Source organism: Psittacula echo (genome assembly GCF_963264785.1).
Source record: "Psittacula echo genome assembly, chromosome: Z".
NCBI lineage: Eukaryota > Metazoa > Chordata > Aves > Psittaciformes > Psittacidae > Psittacula > Psittacula echo.
The window spans coordinates 28906493-28925828 of record NC_137742.1 but is presented as its reverse complement, the minus strand read 5'-3'; the positions used below and the strand labels follow the sequence as shown (position 1 = coordinate 28925828).

At 38.7% G+C, this 19336-nt stretch overlaps 1 protein-coding gene across 1 annotated transcript in view; it reads right to left on the bottom strand.

Moving 5' to 3' along the window:
- Positions 1 to 11333, bottom strand: part of ZNF366 (zinc finger protein 366) — a gene marked incomplete at both ends in the record, with an annotated part of 32514 nt that extends 21181 nt beyond the window's left edge. Inside the window, one exon of the mRNA XM_080637746.1 lies at positions 11282 to 11333. Coding sequence (XP_080493872.1) covers positions 11282 to 11333 — 52 coding nt within the window. The remainder of the gene's footprint in view (positions 1 to 11281) is intronic.
- Positions 11334 to 19336: the final 8003 nt, after the last annotated feature.

Sequence of the window (19336 nt, the reverse complement as noted above, 5' to 3'; positions counted from 1 at the left end):
ATTTTTGTTTTGTTTTAGCTGGAAAATACAAAATTAAGGAAACATACCAGTTTGCCTGGATTGCCTATAAAGTGGCTTTTGCAGTCATCTTGGATATTTGTGTAACTTGGTTTTGTACTCAATTTTCAGGGAGCAAGACACTATGAGCACTTTTACGGTAACATAGGTTTTTTTTGGTATTTCTTGTAATAGAGAAAATTATTAGAATAGTATCAAAATTAATGTGCACTCACTTTTCCATAGCCTACAGACATTTTTGTTTTGGCAATTATAGGAAGTGTTAGTGAATGCCCCATCCCTGGCAGTGTTCAAAGTCAGGCTGGACAGGGCTTTGAACAACCTGTTGTAGTGGAAGTTGTCCCTGCCCATGGCAAGGGGGTTGGAACTGAATGAGCTTTAAGGTCCCTTCCAACCCAAACCGTTCTATGATTCTGAGGTATTAAACTAGATTCTGAGATTTCCTCTGCTGAAAGTGTGGAGCCGTCCCATCACCCACCCTGCCAAAGCTGAGGCACTGTTTGTGGTATCATGAGTGCTTATAGAGTGGTTTATGGCTTAACTTGCTTTTCAGTGGTGGCATTGATTAGATAGAAAAAAAATTGCCTGGTGTTGTAGTGAGCTAACCTAAGATATTTTCCTCTCTTCAGTGAGAGTGTTGTGTTTTTAGTTTAGTCCTGCTGCCCAACAAGACAGTGAGTGGAAACCACAGAGCAGAATGGCTTTGTTAACCACTGAACATCTGCAACAGGGCCTTATTGGTGATGCCTTGAGCAGTACTTAAGCCTCATGGACCACCTCTAGTTACTTTGATGTACAAAGTGCCCTTTGAGTATAAACTTGCTGCTGGTTTGGCTCTTTATTTCTCTTTTTCTTATCCTCCTTTCTTCTTTTTTTCTTTTTCTTCCCCTTTGTGAGTTTTCTTAGTTCTTGTCTTACATTTCCTTCCCTCTTCACTTCTCTATTCTATCTGTGGTTCACTCCCTCTCTGCTTCTCTATTCTATCTGCTAAAATTGTCAGCAGCACATAGACAACCTAGATAATGAAATGGATGTTAAGTCCACAGGCTCTGAAGCTGTTTTCACAAAGTCACCTCAAACCACAGACACATATGATAGGAACCTGCAAGACACAGCAAATTATCTGGTCTAAAAGTGTGTAGTGGAACAAATATTATGAATATCCTCAGATGAGCACTTCCACCTTCCTGATTCTTTGGTACCAACAAGGAATTCAAGGCTACTTTGGGGTGGGAACAAAGTGGGGAAGGAACAGTCATTTGCTGGCATATCTCTGGGTTCACAGCCAGGCCTGCCTTATCTCTGCCCATAGCAGCATGGGCTCTTGCCTTTCTCTTTCCCCCCACAGAAACCTGTTAAGTGTAGCCTGAAACAGAGCTGCTGGTGAGGTACAGGAGGACGTAAAACCAGACATCAGAGCAGGCTACTAGTGTAGTTACACCAAGATACTTGTGAAGAATATGAAAACCAGAAGAAAGCATTGTGACAACTTTCCAGTATTGTCCTCAGTCCTTCAGCTGTCTGCGGCTCAGAGCTGTCCTGATCCAAAGATGCTGCGTTCTGACTTATTTTATTCCATGAAGAACGGATGTGGATAAAAGCTATTTAATATAATAATCAAAAGACAACTGTTTCTTGTGGGATAAGGGACATACAAAGATAGGAAGTGAGATATCTTTGAGTGCTTTGGTGGAGGTTCTTTTACCTCCAGATAATTAGAGAAAAGCCAGGACAGTGAGAGCTGCACTGTGCAGAAGGAGAAATGCCTACCTACTCTCTTCTCAAGCTACCTCTCCAGGAAACACTTCTATTTCTTCTCCTGAAAGTCCCCTGAAACCAATGTTTACTGAAGGTTATTTCACTCATGCCTCACTTTCTATCTCCGCATCAAGTCCCTTAACAGCTGATCCTGTCCTGCTTCAACTTCTCCCGTCTTTAGAAGCCATTACTTAGCCACTATAAAGCTAGATAATTTTTGCTGATAAGCATTTAACTGTATAGTCTTTACATTAAGGGGGTTTAATGTACAATTCCTTTCTTTTGTTCCTGTCTTTTTCACCAAAATGGGAAAGTGAAATACATTCATATTCTGAATAGAAGTTTGGAGGATACATGAAGGTGAGCTATTTGCCTCAAGCAGGCTAACCAGCGCCATAGAATCATAGAATAGTTAGGGTTGGAAAGGTCCTTAAGATCGCCTCATTCCAACCCCGCTGCCATGGGCAGGGACGCCTTACACTAGACTGTGTAGCCCAAGGCTCTGTCCTTCCTGGCCTTGAACACTGCCAGGGATGGAGCACACACAGTGTGTGGCACTGGAGGCACTCCTATGTCCATGTCAAGAAGAAATTTTCTTAGGTACCCCAGGCTAGCTTTGCCTGTTTTCAAAAGAAAATACAAACACAAAGCTGAGCTGATACCTGTTTTGCGGGAAATGAGTACAGGCCTGATTTTAGACTGAGGATGTATCATAAAAAATTGTACTCACCCATACTTGTCCCTTCTTCTGGAGCTTTTGCACTGCAGAGAAGGGGTTGTGTGTCAGAATTAACTAAAGGGAGCCTCACACCATAGCCAAGCCATAAACACAGTCACTCAGGAGGCTGATGTGGCTTTAACTTTCAATGAACCTGGAGAAACAACACCTGGAGGGGAGCCCAGACCTATGGCTAGATGGGTGGAATCTGCAGCCCCTGTCTACCCCATTTTTTGTCTCTCTGCTCCCTATCCCTTGGCAACGGCATTTTTTATTATGTAATGAACCAGATTCAACAAAAGGGGAGCAGAGTTACCCTCACAAGCTCTAGTTAGGGCACTCTCTTAATAGGCTGGAGATGTGGGTCCAAATTCCCTGGGGAGAAAGAGGGAAGAATAATCCAAGTCTCCCACCCTGTAGCTGTTCTATTTTGCACCAAATTTGATGTCTTTGGTGTATATTCAGTTTTATACAAATACTCTTCCAGGACTGGGTCTCCAGGAGCATTTCCTCATAGGTATACTGAGTTTTTAGACCCTCCTCAGAGTTCAGGGCCAGCCATGATGGTGACATCGAGAGCACATACAGCAGCACAGCTTCAAATGTGCTGTCTATGAATTAACCGCTCAGTCAGCAGTGCTTCCAGCTCCTGGGCAAAGCTTGATGAGGACTTAGGGCTCCCTTCGAGGCTGGCCATTCAGGAGCCAGACTCCTGGTTCCCACGCTCCAGTGCTGAAGGCATCCTCCCCGGAGCTACTCACCTCGGCAAAAATCCTATCTCTCCATCCCTGCTTCCTGTCTATTTCCATATCTGCCACTGCAAATTAACATAGTACATTTTTGGCACCATAGGAATCCTATGTATTAAATAGTTTTTCCTCTGGAAAATGATCAAATAACACTAATGGAGGTTTAGGATTTTTTTTTTTCTCACCACACAGATATTAAAAGACATGAGCTGAACAGAAGAACAAATAAATAGTATTAATGTAAGAAAACATCTAGTAGTAAAATAGTAATATTGAATAGAGTGTGGGGTCCCTGAAAGAACACTTTGGGCATAATCTTTCCACCTACAAAGCACAGCCATTAAATGCCTTAGAATGAAGTGGAGACAGAGGGTTTTGAGCTGTGCAGTTGTATTATTTTAAAACAATGGAGCTATGCAGAACACCCAAAATTAGAATGATCAAAAAAGCATGCCCTTCCATAACCCTTATGCTGCCCTGCTTGGGCTGTTGTTTCGAAAGTAAACCTTTCACTGGTATTCATGACCTTTAAAAAGGAAATAGATTGAGCTTTCCTTCCTACTGGAGTCCCAGTGTCGTTATCACCTCTGTGGGGGCCAAAGAGATGGTCTGGTCTCCTCCTACCTCTTTGTTATCTTTAAGGGTAACTGAAGGCCACTTTCAGCCCTAGTTCTTCAAGCCATCCTGCTGGCATCCTTAGCACCATTAGCAGTTAATAGCACCTTCCAGGCATGGCATGTGTAAAGCAACAGGTATCTCAAAAAAGAAAGTACCAGGTGAAATGTGCACTTCTGCCTGTAGAAAGCCCAAGAGAGAATAGGATTGCATAGAAGACTTTCATATAAAGTCTCCAAAGCAGATTTTTTTTTAAATGAAAGTCTAGACATGGAGGAGTATTATTAGTCTTCAGCAGGACCATTGTTTTTTGTGTTTATTTTGCATTCAGTTCTTCATTTCACACAATTCAAAACTCGTAGTGAAACTGAAGGTTGCTAAAGTAGTAGGTATCATGTGTTTCAGTAAGACATTCTATGTCCTAAAAGAACTGAAAGAAGAGGATTTAGTCCAGAAACTGACATAAATAGGAAAAACATATCTGCTACTGAACACTCTTTTTGGTGTCCAGCTATTGAAAGTAATTACCAGATGAGGCTTTCCTAGATTTCAGCTGAAGTTTGAGCAGACTTGCTGGAAAAACTGCTTGGCTGAAAGGACTACTTAAGCCCTATTGACCTCTATTACTCACTTGCAATAAGGCTGGCTCAGTAGTGACTTAGACATTTCCCTCTGAACGCAAGTTCAATAGGAAACACAGCAAAGGAATTAGAGATGTCAGTGACGTTCCTAGGACACCACTGTGTTTATTCTATTAATACCCAAATAGAAAAAAAAATATATATAGGAAACATGAGGAATGGCACAGAGTTAAAGATGGTTCTTAAGGCAAATATCTGGGGCACTGGAACAAACCACTTTTTATATATCTGCACCGTGATTAAGCAGGTCTGCTTTTCAGTCTGACAGAGCATAACATCTGTGTTAAAACATCAAAACCACTTTGAATAGGTATTTATTGTTTAGAAAAATATCACCTTCACATACATCTCACAATTGCATTCAAATGAGCATTAACTTCTAAAAATCAGTTAAATTTGTTTAAAGAGTAATATGCTTAGTTATTCAGTTCCAGCATAAATGGTATTTTTGACTGATCACTTGTAGTGCCTGCAAGAAAGTATTTTAAGATAACTCCCCCCCTTACTTTGCCGTTCCCCCATGCTATACTTGAACCTTCTCCTTGACTAAAAAGCAAAAAGCAGATGCTTTCCCTCTGTGATCCCCAAGATGCATCCTGCCTATGGATCTTAATTCTTTTGTTAGCTTCTAGAAAGTTTTGAAAATAAACATTAGTTTGTTGCCACAACTGAAGAAAATCTGAAATTTTAAACAAATTTTATATTGCTTCAGCGATTTTGATCAATTGGAAAACAAACCTCTATGTAAATCAACTAACAGGGAAAAAATCTCGAGGTTAATTATTTTAAACTGAAACAGATTCAAAATGCCAATTTTACTGAATTCATTACATTAGCATGCAGAGTGGGAATGGCAGCTCAGACTTAGCCAAATGTCATAAGCAGACACTGGAACAGAGTCCAGAGCTACAAACAAATAAGAAATTACTTTTTGCCAAAGGGGGAGTGGCGGAGGTTGGGGGTGAGGAGTGAGAAAAAACTCGACATAGTTTCAAATCTGAAATTCTAAACGTTCCCCAAACCACTCTAATACTAATCCTTCACCATTAGTGATGCCAAAGGCTTGTTCTGGCTACTAACTTAGCTCAGATCTTCATTACAAGAAAAAAGAACAAAAGAAAACATCAAAACACAGTGATGCTACACCATGACTAAGAATGGCTATCCAGCAACATAAAAAAAAGTTCTGTGAAAACCACATTACATATCAAAAACATTTTCCTAGTATCTGCTCCTCCTCCCCGCAACTCCTCCACCAACCCCTTAATTCTATTCAGGGATTTTTGCCATGTACAAAAACCTGGAAGATGTTATAGAAATCATTGCTGTGTTTTGGAAGGAATAGCTGTGTTCTGGGAGGAATAGCAGGCAAGGCTGTGGTAGGCAAGGGGACATTACCCAGAAAATAAATAATTGTGTGAATTGTGGTCCAATTCACTGACCTAACTGTGTTCAGTACCTTCCACTGGGTGCCTGTTCACAAATTTTTTGTGTCTGGTATTGAACGAGCTAGTGAAAACCCTCACTGCAGTTATTAGGAAGAACCCAGATCCTGATCATTTGCCTACAGAATCCAGTGATACCTGTTTGATTGCATTTCTTTAGCTGCAGCTTAAGCTTAGGTGGGCTTCCCTTTGTAAAGGACATGAAAAAGTAAATTAGTATATTTGGGTAAGAGCATATACTTTTTCCAGTTTACAAAGTCGTTAGTAGCAGGCGCAGCATAGTGACCTCCACAAAACAAGGTCTTTCATTACCGCAAAAAAGAGTCCAACAGTTATGTTGCAACCCTAACCATAGAAGACTAAAGCATTAGTGTCTTCTGCACAGTCAGAAATAGTAACAAACCAGTGAAGAGGAAGACTGGAAATCATCTTGTCCCTCCCAGCCAACACATACGTGGCTTATCAGAGGGCCTGGTGTCGGAACAAGCTTCTCCCTCAGAAGGGACAAAGACACGTACTCCCATCCCAGAACTGCCACAGCTGCTTCTCTACCCTGGGAACACCACCCTGCCAAATTTTTTCCACAAGGAGAAATTAGATGGTTTCTAGTTTTCATCAGGCCTCAAGAGGCTGGCATGGGTAACGCCTGCTTGCTGTGAATTATTATTCCTTGCAGTATAGCATCATCTAACAATTAAAAATGTATGACCCTTCTTGTAGCCTTGCTTTCAATTTCAAATCAATTGTAACTTTCTCTAATTCATTAGCAAAAAGTGATGTTAGCAATGTATGAGACTCAGTTTACCTTGTAGCTGTTTGCAATTAAATGAACCTTCAGATTCAATGGATGTTTTTGTATTTCTCAGTGTTCTCTGAATTCTAACGCTGCTAATGAGGATAAGCAGCTGGAAAGTTTGATGTTTCCAGATTTACTTTTTATGAGTATTGGTAGCGGGTAAATGGATTTTTAAGAAACACTCTTTTTATCCTAAGTTTTTCTCGTAAATCACATGAATTCATGTACATCCACTAAGTAGAAGGGAAATGTGTCAGTGTTTTAGCTTTCATAGTGGCAGACAGAGGGAAGAGAAAGTTATACTTTTTTTTCAGCCTTCATTCAAATAATTAGTAATGTGTCTTTCTAACATACAAAGCAGGAAATAAGGAGTGAAAGTAGAAAGAAAAAAAAAAGGCAAATATTCACATAATTTCTTCCCATAACCTTCAGAGCATGAAAATATTTTCTTTTCATATATACTTACTTTGCTTAATTACTTCCAGTGACGTTAGAAGCCTTTAAAATACATTAAATGTTTTCAGTTTAGAAGGAAAATGCTATGTTTTGCTTATCAAGATCAAGGTAAACTAGTATAAAACTAGTCATTTTACAAAAGCAAGTCACCAAGTTATTAAGTGGAAGAAACTAAAACAAAGATTAAATACTATTTTCCATTGGATCATTAGTATTTTAGAAGCCAGACGAGATACAAACATAGACGCCAGATAGATATAAAGAAAAATCAGACATCCAGCATGCAATTCAATATGTGTTTCAAGTAATCAATGCGTGTATTAATACGTATGATAGGCCTCTTTGTGGGATGCAAATCTGAATATCATGCCACTACATTTAAACAGCAATGGAGAGCTGTGGTCTCCATTTCCAAATATCAGCTTTTCAGCAGAAAGAAGATAATCCCAGGTCATCTTTTTCCCAAACTTGTTTCTTTCTTTTTAAATGATTCACATTATTTGTCTTCCTTTTCAGTGATCTTCTGGGCTTGTAAACTAGAATGGGGAAAAATACTGCATTGAAGAAGAAAATGCTCATAACAGGCAGTCTATTTTTAAAAGTCAGTTGGGGTATAAACTTAGTTCATCAAACAAATAGTAATTTTACAACTATCTGTAGCACTCTACACAGCACTAATAAGGTCAGTTTGTTTTATTGGATCAGTTACTACTGGGGAACATGCATTAGTGCTCAGAAGCAACAGACCCATTTCTTATCAACTAATACAAAGCTACCTCTCTTTATATAGCTTTACCTGACTTGTGTCCTTAGACCATGGCCACAGAAAACCACTGTTACCTCATGCAGCCTTTACTGCTTTTGTTTCTCATGGTGATACTCTGCTGACATGTTTGGCTGACTGGAGCAGTCCTTTCAGATAGATGCCTTTCTGTGGCATCAAGCCTTTGCAGTATCAAGGATTGCAAGCAATGTAAGTGCTCTCTGGGTAATCCATACTCTTCTGCCTCTGTATATAAGGCTTATTTTGGGTTGCTACCATGATTCATCCCTCTGTGCTTCTCCCATTCTAAATCTTGCATATCTGTCTGACGCTACTAGAAACAGCACCTAAAAGACATGCCAATATGCTCATCTGTGAGATGCACAGCATGCCTCTCAGTCCACCAGTATCTGCTCTACATCCAGATAGTCCTGAAGCAAGGCTCTTACTGATGTTCTTATTTGAAAGAATGCAAAACCAGTAAAAAAGATTCAGATTATCTCCTGGTCAAAAATCTACATTACAGATTCCAAAATGTTAGTGGGAATGTGAATCTGTGCTACTATTCTGCATCCAAAACTCTGATTCTCAACAGTTTCATAATTAAAGAAGCTGGTCCTAAATATGAAAAGGCAATTGACATTTAGAAAGAATTGTATCAGTGTCTATGCTTTTTGAATCAGACCTGTTAACCTGGGATTTCCATAGGCTATGACTTTTTTGTAACATCTTCGCCGTCACTGTTGTAGTTTTGTTTTTATTTTTCAGAACAAAAGCAAAATCTCTATATATTTTCTTTCATTATAATTCTAAACAAATCAAATGGAAATAGTTTATTGGAAATGGCAATAAAACATGAAATAATTCTCTGAGAAAATACATACACTGACTTATGTATGATATATACATAAATGTAGCTCTTAGCAAGAGAAGCAATAACACTTTAAGCAAAATAAACAGTCTCTCTCTTTTTATTCTTGGTTTAGTGCTTCAATGTTATTTTTTTAATAACATAGAGGTGAATAACTGAAAATTCCTTTCACAAGCGTTTAAATTGTGCCATAAGCTGGTAGTAGATCTGTACTCAATGCAGTCTCAGACTATATCCTTCTCTGCTTGTAAATATCTCAGCTTGTGGGATGAATATTACACATCAACTAAAAATCTCCTCTTCCTGACACCTGAAGAAAGGTATTAGTTGTGTTACAAACTACCATAATACTAAATCATTTACAGTTATTCCAGCAATAAATTATACAATGTGAAAACAAATAGAATCCAAATGATGGCTAAGACATACTATTTGAAGGAAAAGTAAGACCTGTAAGTGAAATCCAAGAATGAATTTCAAAATTTAAGGTCTGTTTTTCACTGTCAAATTATTAAGCATTCATTCAAAAAATGCTCTTTCTGTGTGCATTTTATTTGGGAACGGGTTTAAAAATCACATATACTGCTTTTGGCCACCTACTATGAATATGAACACACATTCTTATTTATGTATTTCAGACAATCTCTCAGAGAAAGAGTGTACTGTATACATGTCCAAATTAAGAATACATTAATGTCTAGTATCTTCAGAAACAAAATTGGTACCTGAAGGCTGCAACTGGCCCTTACCTACATGACAAACTGAATTTCTGAACTAACCAGACCAAAATTTACAGGCAATTGCAATCCAGACTAACACTATACAGCTTGAGAAAAATCCCACTGCAATTACAGAGCTTATGTTTAGGGTTTGTTGTTTGGTTTGGGGTTTTTTTTAATGTTTGGGAGACTATTTCTCACTTAAAGTAAAAAGTGATTTTACATATATTTGACATGTAACTTGTCACAATAGCTGTTCAAATCATCTATTTCATTTGAATCAGTATTTAGTCACATAAAACATAATCTCATGTGTCCTAAGCGAAAGAGGTGGCAACTGGTTTTCATGGCAATATCTGGCATTTACTTTCTATTAGCAGAGGATTCTTCATGGATTAAGTATAAACAAATAAACCTAACAACTGGTACCAACCTAAACCAAGCTGCAACATTAAGATGCAGAGTTGGAAGAACCTCCTTTGGTAGAACCTGTCTGCTGCTCCTAAAGCAAAGGGAATCTACAACTTACCCAGAAATCGGGCTGAAATGGGTAGATCACTTCTTCCTAAAGAAAAACTTGCAGAAAGACCCCAGATGGAGGGAGAAGAAAATCATCTCCACTACTTGGTTCAGCGAGGGGTGAGAGCACAGGGCTGTCCTGGGGCGGAAGCGCAGCCCAGGTGCCCCGGTGGGAGCAGGAGCGGGAGCAGAGCAGCTCGAGCTGTCTGCCAGCCCCCCGTGATGCCTGCCCGCCATTTGGAGACACTCTGACCGAGCTGCGGGCATCCCGCAGAGGACCCTGTGCTTCAGAGAGCAGCAGCTTGAAGAAATACTGGATCAGAAGATGACCAAGCTTTCCTTTTGCAGAGAAATGGACACCTGTCCTAATTCTTCCCCCCACATCTGCATTCCACTTCCATAAAAGCCTGTGTGGGGGTGATATTTGAAACATCTGCTTGCATTCAATCACTCATTTTACATGCAACTGCTGATCATTCTGATACATTTAAGCCCCACATGAAAAATATTGATACCTACAACAAAGAAAACAACAAATAAAAAATTGAATCCACTCTATTACCAATGCTGGTGATCATCCTCAGTTCGACATGAAACTTTTTGTTTTCAATTGAGAACCTGGAATTGTCTTACCATGTCTTAAAAGTTACCGTTCCTCCACTAATCATATACACAGATGAATAGAGATAAACATGTGTAATCATAGACATAATCCAGTTTGAAGGAAACAAAAAACATCCTAGTAACTCTTCTCCCACTATAGCACAGGTTTGTGGTTTGGAGCAGACTTCAGTAGTGGCAGATGATACATGAAATACATCAATTTGCATATGACAGAGCTTTTGTCTGTATTTCAGCAATGGCCCAGTGAACCTTGCTGAAACATTTAGGATAAGGTTAGTGAAGCCTGAAACAAGATTCGGGTAGCAGAAGGATATATGCAAAATTCTCAGCAGATTATGTTATGAATATTATCAGCCTCACTGGAAAACACTTTCTTGTCTGTGCTGGTTAAACAGTATGCTATTACCACCAATATCGAAAAACCAGACTATAGGTAACTGTAGCAAAAATATATTCCTTGTCAATGCATATGGTTATTACCTTTTTATATCAGTTAAATGTGTATCTGATTAATGCCTTTTCTTAATACAGAAGCGTATATATTGTACTTGTAAAGAGTTAACCATAAATACATTTTTACTTAACTTACCAGTTGTTGAAGCTGGAAGGAGTCTTGCCCTAAGCTTTCTACCTGCTGTCATGTTGGTAATCTCTGTGTCTTTCTCCCTCTCTCTCCCTCCCCCCGTGCAGAGATTGCAGTAAACTTAGAAAACTAGCAGGGACAGTGTTTCAAATGACTTAAGAAAGAGAACAGGAACAATCATTTCGTTCTCTTTTTTTTTCAGATGAGTACAGTACCTTCAGAAAGAAGGAAGGAAGGGAGGGGAGAGGAAGTCAACAACCCTTTGCTTTCCTGCAAAAAAATAAGGAAACAGAAGATAGCAATCTCATTTTCTCTCAAACAAAATGTTTGGAAAAATAAATATATCTAAACTAAAAGGAATTCCTCAAGTATTATATCTGAATTATTGGCTTCATAAAATCTACTTTACAGCTTGCTATGTGCAACTACATGAAATGAATTTCCAACATAGTGGGTAGGAATAAGACACAAGTATCTCATGCAGAGCAATTAGCCATAAGCTTGCACAAATAGAGTAGGCTTTTACTATAGAGAAGGACTGATCATAGATGTATGCATATATCTTGTTTCCATGGTGATATAGGTACCCTCTTTACTGTGATCATAAGAAAATAGTACATTAGGTATTTATAGAAAGCTGTGAAATAAGAAATGGGATGAAAATGGTCACAAAATTGATAAGGATTCAGTAATCAGTAATTTATCTCAAAGATTTTCATCATAGAAGGCATGCTGCTGTATCCAAATGAACCAATTTGCTTTGTTCTTGGACAGATTTTATACTGTATTTTGTTTCTTTCTTTACTCATTAAATATATTTTGACAAAGAGGCACTGGCCAGCTGGCAAGAGTTATACCTGGGATAAGTTTATCCTATTGTGCTCTACTGTATTTTTTGTTTGCTTGTATGTTTTCCCCTAACTTCATCTATCATCTGAAGTCCACTTACAGTGATACCTTTTCCTTTATTTTTTTGTTTTTTATATTCTTGCCAGTAAACACCTTCACACTGTCGCTGGGGCTGCATTTTTCAGTTAATCTGAAGGGGCTGCTCACTGATGAGTATTTCAGGGTTGAGTTCTGTAAAAGACATAAAAAGCCATTTCAAATGGCCCTCTCCTATAATCTGTGCATCCAGACTTTGCTCTGAGAGCAATAGCTAGATGAATCTTGCTGAAGTAAATTGAGATATTGCTATAAATCCATTGTTAATGGGAAGACAAGCTGGTATTCTATCCCATAAAAATTATTATTTCTTTTATTGTACAGTAGTGAGAATGGATAAGCTGCAAACCAACATAAGAAGTAGCTCTCTGGCACCTGTGTTCCTTCATGCAGTTCCTGGTGCTATTTCCAGAAGACAGTTAACAATTTTTTTGGCTGGAGAAGCTTGTATTTCAATGTTCAGAAACTGAAAGCTTTGATAATGGACATCAGAACTTCACAAAGCAGTGCAGGTGTTACTAGTGATCTCCAGTGCTTCCTGAAGTAGGTGAAAGCTTATTAGGAGGGTGAATTTTAAAAACAAAAGAACGCAATGCACTTAAGTATATACTGAAAATGAAGTCCATGATACTCCTTGGGATTGGAGGCCCTCAACAAACAGATGTCTAGTTCACACCAAGCACAAGGAAAGTAAAGAGACACTGGAAACCACCAAATTAATGTATTCTCCTGCGGGGGTCAATCTAATAGCTCCAAAAATTTTATTTAATTTTGAAATTGTTTTTCAAGATCTTAAAGATGCTAGAAGCTTCCAGGCTTTTTAAGTTTGTTTTATCTGTTTATTTGCCAGGCATGTCAGGTTAATGAGACCCTGCACACTGCCATTATGTAATTTTGTTCCTCCCTGTTGGACTGCATTCAAGTTTAGTTGAAAACCTATACTGACTAAGTTAGGATTATTCTTAGATCAGACTAGATCTTCTGCCAGACTGACAGCTAAGAAGTTAAAGCCTTGATTTGTTTTTTTTTTTGTTGTTGTTAGTTTGGTTTGTTTTTTTCTTTTCTTTAGCTCCAGTAAGGAATAAATTTTGTTTGGAAGCTTCTTCCATTGGCACTCTATATGTTCAAAATAAGAATGAAATGAACATGTTCAGCATGCTAAAAATAATTTAAGCCTCTATCCAGCATGGATATGAGAGAACACAGAGGTAACTGCAGCAACAATGGTATTTCACTTCATCCTGAAAAAATGAGACCACAAGCAAAACATGGAGACATTTACTGGTTTGTTGCTTGCTTGCTTTAGGACAATAACCTTATACATCTGAACCATCTGTGAAAAAGTAAGATTAATATCTTCCTTCCAGTCTACAGTATACCTGTGGAATTTTAACTGGGTAGAAATAATACACTTCTCACTTAGGGACAAAAAAAATACTGAAGGACACCTAATTGTTTTCCTTACATGACTACCCACTTTGCTTTCCTGGCTTCTGTTCTGCAGTGCATGTTTACTGTAGACTGTTCAGGAACAAGCTGGCAGAACGCTAATGGGACCAGAGACAAGTAGAGCTTGGCTTAAAGGACCCCTCTCACGTGCTGCAGCATGTGGAGGATATGGCTGTAGTTACCAATATTCAGTCACATATTGTAATTTGTTGAGTGGCTATGCATCACATTGTTACAGAGTAATATACCTCCAGGGTTTTCTGGTTGGTTGTTTTCTGTTTGTTTTTCAGTTATTACAGTCATACTATATGTATTTCATTTTGCTTCTCACATAAGAAAATATTGGGATATTAGAAATACTCCAGATATTTTACACTACTATGTGTCTTTCATGGTCATAGTATGATCAGAATATTCTTACATCCATTCGCTTGTACAGCCAAATCTACTACTCTGCCACCTACATATTTTTGCTTCTGAGTCGAATAATATGTAAACACCACTTAAATTAAATACTGACATTTTCAGACTACAGCCTTTGGACCAATCACATTTTTTCAATTGTTTTGGGAAGAGAAAAGTAGGGATTTTTATTAAAGAGAGCAGCTTTCCTGGCAATAAATACCTTATTATAATTTAAAGTGGCCTTTATAACTCATCCTGGGCCAAACTAATTTCTGGTAAGTGACATTGGCTGCAGTCATTCAAAGACAGGCTTTTCCTGTACCTTGTATGTAATCATCACAACTACCTTTATTAAAACAATACCATCAAAAGCTATTTTAAAATAAGATGGTATGATTAAGAGGATGTGTTTTCATCTTTTAACATACATAAAGTTATGTGAGCAGGACTGTGAGCCCTATTCAGGTCAGAGGTGGATAAGAAATTGTCTTTAGTCAGTATGTTTGAATTTGATGTCACGTTTGAAGATCTGTAACACGTGGAAAGTTGCCAAAGTATCCAGCAAGTGTTTTGGTCTGGCTATTTGACAGTGGTAAAGGCTGCAGTATTACCCCTACTTAGACTGGAAAATTAATCTAACATTTGTTCTTGTTTTCTTGATGACCTCACTTGATTAAAAGTGTTCATGTATTCTAACATCCTCTAAGTGTACAGTAACATCTGAAATGACTTAACATGTTTACAGGCTTAGGCTGGTCATCTAATGTAAATTTGTCACTCTTCAGGATCAGGCATATTGGCATATTCTTCCCTATGCAGTGATGTTCCTTACTTTGTTAGTTCTGACAATATGAAAATATTTCGCCTGGAAGCCTGAGTGTATATTTCAAGATAAATTTGAAATTAATATGGATTTACCTAATTTTTGTCATCAGTCTGCAATTGCAGTCATTTGCATTTTAATTAGTCAACTTAGGTAACGTAGTCTCTGTCTTAAGAGAAGTAAATAGTAGTACTGATTTTTGAGATACAATTTTGTCTTTTAGTTTGTGATATTTTTCCAAAGTATTCAGTGATTGTGCTTCAGTTGAAGGGCTGTGGGCACTTCAAAAAGTCCCCTTTCTGGGAGCAAGATAATGAATACCCACCACCACTGCTACTAAGTAGTATACCTCTGATTTATAGAGCTCAGGAAATTCTTGGGAAATCAGTACTCTGTACCTGTGTGAATGGTGATAAATTGTGCCTGAAGGGTTTTTTAAAATGAATGAGGAGAGAGAGAGAGAAGGAAAGAAGGAAAAAAGTTTGGAGGAAGGGAGGGTGAGTGCGAAGAGAGAGGGCAGAAGAGGAAAGGAAAGAAAGGAAAGGGAAGGGAAGAGAAGGGCCCCTCTACTTGTGTTTAGGCTGGAGTTTTGGTGTATTTCTTTTTTTCGGTTTGGATTTGGGTTTGGATTTGCTTGTATTCTTGCATTTTGGGGTTTGTTTTGTACCTTGACACTTCTGAAATACCAGGCAGAGCAAACACTGTACTGGTGCAGTCCTCATTCATTTGATGTTCCTACTGAATGATGTAAGACTTCCTCATAACTGGAGATAATTGTGTTAGGTCCCACACATATTAAAGGCTACAGCCAGCAATCAGACAACGTAAACTAATTGACTGCATGTGACAGAGCATATTGTTCAACACACGAGCTCACATGAGTTCAAAGCAGCTATCAATAAATAAAAAGGGAGTGCTAAGACATTAAGACAAGAATAATCAGGGGAAAAGAAAAGTGGAGCTCTAAGATCTGTTAGATTTCCTCTGTTCTTCAAAAAGTTCAAATGAGCCTTGGATTTGGTCCTTGGGTTTGTTTTTTTTTATTTTAATAAAACACTTGTGGTAAGACTGCTATTGTTTTGTAGAAAAGAATTTGGTTATAACTTAAAGCACAGGAAAAGAAAACCTACAGGAAAACCCTCAAACTACTCTAGAAATCTTTCCACTGGGATTTCTTCAGCTTTCCCTTTTGCTCATCAGGGCTGTTCACTTTGGTATACACCAAAAGCATGCCCTGCTACAACACTGCTGGTGGTCGTTCTGCATATGCATAATGACAGGATACCCCTTCTAAGAAGTTATTACTCAGTAAACAGTGTTGTATAGTTCCTGAATATTTCTGGGGAAGCTGTCTATGTGTGTGTATGTGTAGTGATTGACAATGGTGCTATTTTGTGTGGTACTTTTGATTATTTTTAAAAGTCTAGCAAGATTTTTAACTGGCAACGCTTGGTCCTAGCCAACAGTCAGTAAAAACGAGGATGGAAGAACAACCTCGGGTAGAACTGAAGACTGCAGTTACAGAACATGCAAGCTGCTAGGCTTGCATGATTGTGTGTTGAGTTTTCTGCAGGTTTTTTGTCTCCTGTCAAACACAGACTTAAAATGATTGGTATTTTCTCTGGCTGCTTGAGGTAGAGCAGCAAATGGAAATGACTGCAGCTGGAGGCACTGTTGTGACTGCTGCACTCTGACCCCTTAGCCAAACTAATGGTAGCTTAGTACAGGCTCCAAAGGAGGTAAATGCCTAAGCCATTAATGGGGCAAGAACTCCTCCAGTTTCAATCTGTTCTCTGAAAACCCACAAAAAGGAGCAGAGTGACACAGTGAGCATTGATGCATATGAACTTGAAACACCAATCACACACATGAATAGCAGGTGGCTTTTCCAAGACTCATTTATCAAGGAACAAAGAAAGTTGTGTGTATAGGACTTTCATGCATATCTTTGTAATTTGACTATGAGCCAACCACTTCATTCAATAAATAGAACAGCCTCTGTAAGCAGCCTTCCTTGAGCTCTCCCTAGCAGGCAGTGTGGCTGCATGGTGGTGATCTCCTCTTGATCTGGGACATCTCTCAAGGTTGCTTCTCAAGGCAGAGAGACCTTTTGCCAGCAGCAGATCTTTGGTAAGCCACTGATATCGCTCATAACCTTGTAGTAACTTTGATTTGGGACTTGGTAACTTCCATTTTGTCTTGGTAGTTTTGAATCATTGTTCAAACGATTGTGCTGTACAGAAGTAGAGTGAATCTTGCTATCAAACCTTGCTAAGTCACACTTCTACAATACCATATTAAAGCCACCTTTTCTAATACCTTTGACAGTGGTTCTTTAAGTAATCTAAATCATTCATTTGTGACACATTTGGTCACATTGACCACCTGCCTATTGTTTGCTGCCTTTTGCTGTCTCTTTCCAAGAAGAAATCTTTCATAAAAGTTGCTGTTAGGTCTGATTACTTTATGATGTTGCAATTCCCTTAAATTCATTGGACTGGTTATTCATTTCTCACTGATGTTTAGCATAGCTTTTCCGTTTTGACGGGACAGGTTAGAGGACTAAAGCAACATTGCTGGTGCTGTAAAGTTTTCCACTCACTGGACTGTCCCTTTGAGAGACTTTCTCAGTCTAAACCATTGTCAGACCTGGACGACATTTGATCATAATTCCTTTTTTTGTGACTGGTGGGGATTTTTTGTAAGACTGAAGTTCCGTATCAAGAGAAAATCAAATTCTTTGGCTGCAGAAGTTCTCTACCCTCTATCCTCAGCTGCACTGGCTGCTCCTCAGGCCCTGGTACATTCTTCTGTATTTGTTTTCTGGTTTAGAGAGAGACCAAACAAGGCAGCAGTAAACCAGATACATGCCCTGGGCAGAAACTGCAGAGAGCTCCAGTAGGTGCTGGCTTGGGGAAAGCTACCTGGAAGTCAAGCATGTACATATGCCATTGTATTTTCCGGTGTCTCATGAGAGGTCTGACAATGAATAGGTTAATAAGATGGGGAAAGAGAAAATAAACCCAAATGAGCTCCTGAATCATCCCTCTGCGTGGGGATGCCATTAGACAAGCCTGTTGTTCCTTTCTCAGACATGCTGTTTTTGCCTTTCTTCTATTTGTCTGAAACCACCTACATTGCAAAGGTTGTCAAGATTGCATAATGCAGCAACCTACATTCACCAGGCAGTGAGCATGAAAAGGGGAGAAAGAGGAATCATATGTTTTCTGCTTGGCAGCCATCCCATACACAGTGGTTATATCCGCACAGTACATGCCCAAGTGGCTCCAAATCAGATGGTTAACAAATAGCAAGAACATAAGGAGTGGGTTTCTTCTCTGTTCTTTTTCTTCATAACTTTAACACCACAGTTCAGGCTGTTGGAGTAAATCAGCACTCTCAAGAGCATATTGCAAATAGCTGTCAACAGGGTGCAAGTGGCAATGATACCATTCTCGTGCTCAGCTGCAATTTCTTTTGTTTATTTTCCACATGTAAGGTTACGATGAGGATGAAGATTTTTATAATGCACAGCAAGATGGGTTCCAGCCTGCCCTGTATAACTGTGAAGACGATCTCTTACACCGGCATGAACTCCATGAAGTCCAACAAAGTATTTTGGATTTACTGTGCCTCTAGACCTTCACAATACCTGTCACTAGTGTTTTTTCTTGTAATCATTGTTTTTGTCTAATTTTCAAGAAAATAAAAATTGTGGACATGAGAAATCTATTTTATACTGCAGAAATAACAATAAATCCAGATTTTCTTTGGCTCCTGAATTAATTGCTTTCTAATGAAAAATTATTAAATCATTTACTTATAAAATTGTTACTGTTTATTATTTTGTCTTCAACTCTAAGATGAATACAAGTTTAAACTTAAACTGCTAAAACATAAAGTGCTAAAATTTCAGAGTTGTTATACAGGCTTCATCTCCTAAATCAGGTATATTTCCAACCAACAGCTTGAGTTTTGATTCTGCGTGTGAAAGGAATGTATGTGCAGGAGTATGGCACATCTCTGCGTGGTCAGTCTGGATGTGTACTTTTCACAGTGATCGAGCTCACTGAAAAGCTCCATGCTACTCTGAGTATCTTCTAGTCTGAGTTTGTGCTAGGAAATACTCAGAGCAATACACCCAGCTTTTCCAATTATTAGCCTAGGCAGAGAGCATATTGAAAAAGCTAGCTGGATTTACTGAAAGGGCTGATTTTCATGCAAAGTCTGCTTTCAGGATGAAATCAAATTAGAAACTGAATGCCTGATTCTGATTATGTCTTGATTTACTTCACTTTAAGTAAACAGAACAATTCTGGAGTCAGACTGGAAAAAACCTGGAGCCTAAAATGTCCCACATGTGAGAGAGGGAAGGTCCCAGGAGGGGAATGAGAGGTTTCTGCCAAGAACAGAAATAAAAGACAAGATAGTTTGGGGTG